The 4,726-nt window shown below is 40.7% G+C and overlaps 1 protein-coding gene across 2 annotated transcripts in view; it reads left to right on the top strand.

Annotated features, from left to right (window-relative positions):
- dctn2 (dynactin 2 (p50)) overlaps positions 1 to 4,178 on the top strand; it is a 12,470-nt gene extending 8,292 nt beyond the window's left edge. For both annotated transcript variants that reach the window (XM_031850878.1, XM_031850871.1), the window contains 4 exons: positions 261 to 332; positions 1,155 to 1,257; positions 2,292 to 2,383; positions 3,227 to 4,178. In XM_031850878.1, the coding sequence (XP_031706738.1) occupies positions 261 to 332; positions 1,155 to 1,257; positions 2,292 to 2,383; positions 3,227 to 3,313 (354 nt within the window). In that variant the 3' untranslated portion in view covers positions 3,314 to 4,178. The remainder of the gene's footprint in view (positions 1 to 260; positions 333 to 1,154; positions 1,258 to 2,291; positions 2,384 to 3,226) is intronic.
- Positions 4,179 to 4,726: the final 548 nt, after the last annotated feature.

Here is a 4,726-nt window from a genome sequence, read left to right as displayed (position 1 = left end):
GAGAGAGAGAGAGAGAGAGAGAGAGAGAGAGAGAGAGAGAGAGAGAGCGCTTTTGCTCTGGGGTTGAAATACTGATAAATACTTGAAAATGTATTTGTAACTTTTGTAAATACGTTGTGTTGCCCGCCTGTCAATCTTCCACAGCATTGCCATGAGTCTAATCTATGTTTGTCTGTAATGTATCTGAATGCCTCTAAAACGGTACACAAAAAGAATAAATTACTTCTTTTTTTTTTTTTTTCTCTCTCTCTCCCATTTAGAGCGTCCTCGGGAAGATGAATGAGATCGCTAAACACAAGGCAGCGATTGAGGATGCCGAGACACAGAACAAGGTCTGTAATCCCTGCACAGCGCACATCCAGCAGCGCCAGCTAAGTGCAGCAATTATCTCGGATGCTTTCACACAAAGTTCCGAAGAGTTGAGCTTTTATCAGCAAGTCGTATAAAATAGTAATAATCTTGCTGGTTCAGTCTTAGTGACAAGATATTCAGTTGGAAAACGTTTGCTAGCGCTTGACAAAGCCCGGCAGCCAGACTGAGGAGTAGCAACACATGGTAAATGTGAGTGTCCTGCTGTCTTTTAACAAACAGCTGGCTCAGCCTGGAAGCAGTCGGAGCCAAACCAACGTTTTATCACCAGGGTTATTTCAGGTTTTCATGATGGACTCTGCTGTGAGATCTGCATGACTACCAGGCAACGATCTCGTGCCTCTTTGGCGTCGACTGTTTTAACGTGCTGTACACATAAAAGGCCAGTAGAGGGCAGGGCATGTTAAGATATTATTATGAGGAATGCCAAAGTCTTGATACATTGGGTTATTTGACAATGCTGTTTGATTCTTTGAGACACTGTAGTGTAATTTGATTGTGATATAGTAAACAGTGTGCATGACTTCATTACTAGTAAAAAGAAGAATTTAAAAGCTGTGATCATGTCTGATAACATCATGGGACCCCCAAAAAAACAGACTAGTGTCTTCAGCCATAAGAAGTTGAGTTTTAATGAAGGTAATTCTGCTTGTTATAATAAATGCAGGTATCATTTACAGTACAGTACATATTGCATCATGAAACTAAGATTAAATCAAACGTGTTATTGTAGCTGGCAGGGTTTATCTGGGTATTAAATGTGCTTGTGTGTGTTTTCCTGCCAGGTGTCGCAGCTTTATGACGTGGTGCAGAAGTGGGATGCCATGTCCACCTCTGTGCCTCAGGTGGTGCAAAGGCTCGTCGCTGTGAAGGAGCTGCATGAACAAGGTAACGCACGGGAACAAGGTGGTCGACCAACGCTTGCTCTGCTGCGCGTCCTCGCATGACTCTCTCAGCCATGAGCCAATATTATCTGTTTTCACTTCACGCAATAACATTATATGAACGTAGTGCCATGGAGTAATTGGTACATATTGCAATTATTATAATATTATTGCTCAAGGGGCAGATTGCCCCCCCAGTAAGGATCCTAATGATGAAAACTTTTATAATTTATGTTCTGCTCTTTAATGTGAGAGGAAGAGAACCTTGAAATGACACCCACGGGAGTTCAAGGAGAGGATGTATGTAGGTTAGTGGGAGGGTGTGTGTAGGATGTAGCTACAGAACATAACAGGTTGGGAACCCGCATCACGTTTCAAGCACGTCTGGGCTGGGAAGTAATATGCGGCCGGAAAGATTTGCATTTGCAATGGGGGACGTCTGGAGTGCGAGACAAAAGAAGAAAACGAAGCGAAAATGGGATTCAAACGGATAATGGAATTAGCCTAAACCATGCCTTTCTATTATAACAAAGGGCAGAAGAATCACTGAGAGGGAGTCTCCAGATGGTAATAGAATTAGACTAAATCTAGCAATACTGTTAAACCCTAACCCTCGGGGAGAAAGAGATGCATGATGTATATCTATCACATTATCATCTTTTTGTTATTTAGCACATGAAAGCAGAACCTTGGCATTAATAGATTATATTGATGATTCATTCGTGGGTGCTGAAAGAGGTCATTTATCAGCCGGAATCACTTTGCAGCAATCTGTCACAGTCTGCAGCCAATGAGTTTTAGCTGCACTCTCTCCTGATCTTTCTTTACCAATGAAGTCAAAGGAAATACAGTTTCATCTTTCAAGTCTTTCATCAGTTTCACATTAGTCTTTACTCTCCTTCACTTTAGTTAAGAGCAAAGACAACATTGCATTTTTAACCACAATTTTGTAAATGAGTGAACTAATACTCCGTCTAACTGCTTCTTTTTTTCTCTCGCCTCCATTTCACTTGATCCAACTTCACCGGCGTCTCGTAGCCATGCAGTTTGGCCAGCTGTTGACCCACCTGGACACCACTCAGCAGATGATCAACAACTCTCTGAAGGACAACAACACTCTGCTAACACAGGTAGGAAGTTCAAGATCCATTGAACAATCGGGAAAACGTAAATCAATTTACTCCGAACAAAGAGACGTTAACGAGGCCCATAGAAATGCTCGCTTGTCTCAATGGTGGGGCCAAAAAGATTTCATACGAATCTCTTTCTGAAGTCAAACGACTAAACTGCATCTTGTGAGGTAAAAATGTGCTCTTACCTATTAGTCTACAGAAACATCTGGAGTCAGAAAATGTTTCAATTTACTCTTGATAGATCTGCGTTGTGTTCTGAGGTGTGAGGTATCCTTTGGCTTCTAGAAGGTTGTTAAATCTAACAATGACACGCACACATCACAGAAAGGTCTTCTGCAGCCTCACAATGATGGCTCCCAATAACAGTTTCAGTAATTATGTTTTTAACTCCCTGTGAACTTAACCTTACACATGCATGACAGCTGTGTAAATATATTTCATAGGGTGTCAACTAATGATGATTTTATTGTTGATTACTTTGTTCAATCATAGAGTCCATAAAATGTTAACGATGTCACTTTCACTGAGAGCCCAATGGGCTGGTTTTGTCAAACTAATAGTACAAAGTCATCAATGCATTGACTATTTGTTCCAGCTGTAATATTTAAGTAACCAGTCGGGATTTAGTCTTCAAATGTCTTGTTTTGTCCAACCAACTATATTCAATTTATAATAAACAAATTTTCCCATTTGAGAATCTGGAACCGGTGAATGTTTGATCTTCCTGCATATCTAACCAGGTTCTCCCTTCTGTGAGCTCCTTTGATTTACATTATGCTAGTTGTTTGTTTCACCTGTTACCTAACATGCTGCCCCCCCCCCCCCCCCCTTCTCCCAAAGGTCCAACTGACAATGAAGGAAAATCTGGTGGCTGTAGAAGAGAACTTTGGGTCACTAGATCAGAGGATGAAGAAGCTCTCCAAGTAAACGGTGGCAGACTTTGGAGTGGTCCAGGAGAAGAGTGTAGAACACGGACTAATGTGAGCTGGCTAGAGGTCACAGAGGAGGGATTTGGGGTTTAACGCTGTCCTTTCTGGCCATCTCTCTCTCTCTCTTACGCTCTTGTTTGCCTTTTTTCACTAAGTGGAATGTTAGAAAGATGGAAAAACAAACAAAAGGAGACTAAATGTTGTTGTCCACCCTCGTTTCCTCTTCCTTTCTCTTGCATCGAATTATTGATATCAACTGAACACACATGTGTCCACTCCATACATGCCACTGATTGCAGTCCCCTGTTAAGCTTATTGAGTTTTAGACTGGATTGTTTTTATTATTAGTATTAAACATAAGAAATTCCTCCATTCCTTTCGAACTATACTCTGGTCAAATGAAATAGATCACAGTAACGTTGGGTTGATGGATCGCACATTAAAGATGACTGTGTAAAAAAAAAAAAAAAAAAAGACAAAATAAAATCCAGCTCTATTGTCTTCTAGTGTTGTAGCGGCAGCACGCTCGTGCGAGTGTCGGGGCCGAGTCACGGAAGGAAAGCTTGTAAATATGCCCGTGTACCTTTTTTGTTTCTTCACGATCAGGCGCTTGTAACTATATTATTATGACTGAGACCAGACACCACAGACAAACTTTTAATCTGCTTTGTCATTGCCTACAAGTCAACTGTATTGTACATCTGTGGTCATGGAAACGGATCAATAAAGTGCGATAAGCTTTACCTTATTTTATAAGATGATCGCTTAATGGGTGAAATAGGTGCCCACTTCATACTGATTTGGTTGAATGGAAAATAGAAATAAAAAGGTGATTTTTACACGTATAAATCACATTAAATCAGTAAACTTTCTTTTTTTCTGTCATTGTGGAGCGTGTGGACACGTCTTGTCTGATGCCTGAACACTTCTATCAGATGAATGTCGTAGATGATGCAAGGTTGCATACTGACGTTGAACGAGGCACAAAACAAGTGGCTGGTCGAGGCATCAGCTGTTCCTATTGCAAAATATAGCCATCAGTCATGTAAAGCACATTTTATAGAATGATACATTTGAAAATTTGCCTTCTTAATTTAATTCTAATCTGATGGTATTCAAAATTCTTAAGCTAAATTCCCATTTGTGGTTTCTTAATTGTATGGAATTGCTCTGCCCGTGTGTGACACTGGGTGGCAGCAGAGCATCTATTAAAAACAGGTCAGACACATTGTTCACTGTTATTCAGCTTTCAAAGATACAACCACATACACTCCGTGAGAGTGAATTATTCTGCCATACTTTCACATGTTTCTGTCCCATCCACTGCCCCTGTAGAAATACATTCTGTTACACTCCTAAACGTTAAATAACTAACAACCCAGTTTGTGTTTGCTCTGGTAATCCCCAACAG

Source organism: Anarrhichthys ocellatus, unplaced genomic scaffold (assembly GCF_004355925.1).
Source record: "Anarrhichthys ocellatus isolate YVR2014 unplaced genomic scaffold, GSC_Weel_1.0 scaffold1, whole genome shotgun sequence".
Lineage (NCBI taxonomy): Eukaryota > Metazoa > Chordata > Actinopteri > Perciformes > Anarhichadidae > Anarrhichthys > Anarrhichthys ocellatus.
Note: the sequence above shows the minus strand (reverse complement) of the source record. Positions and strands in the feature narration are given on the sequence as shown.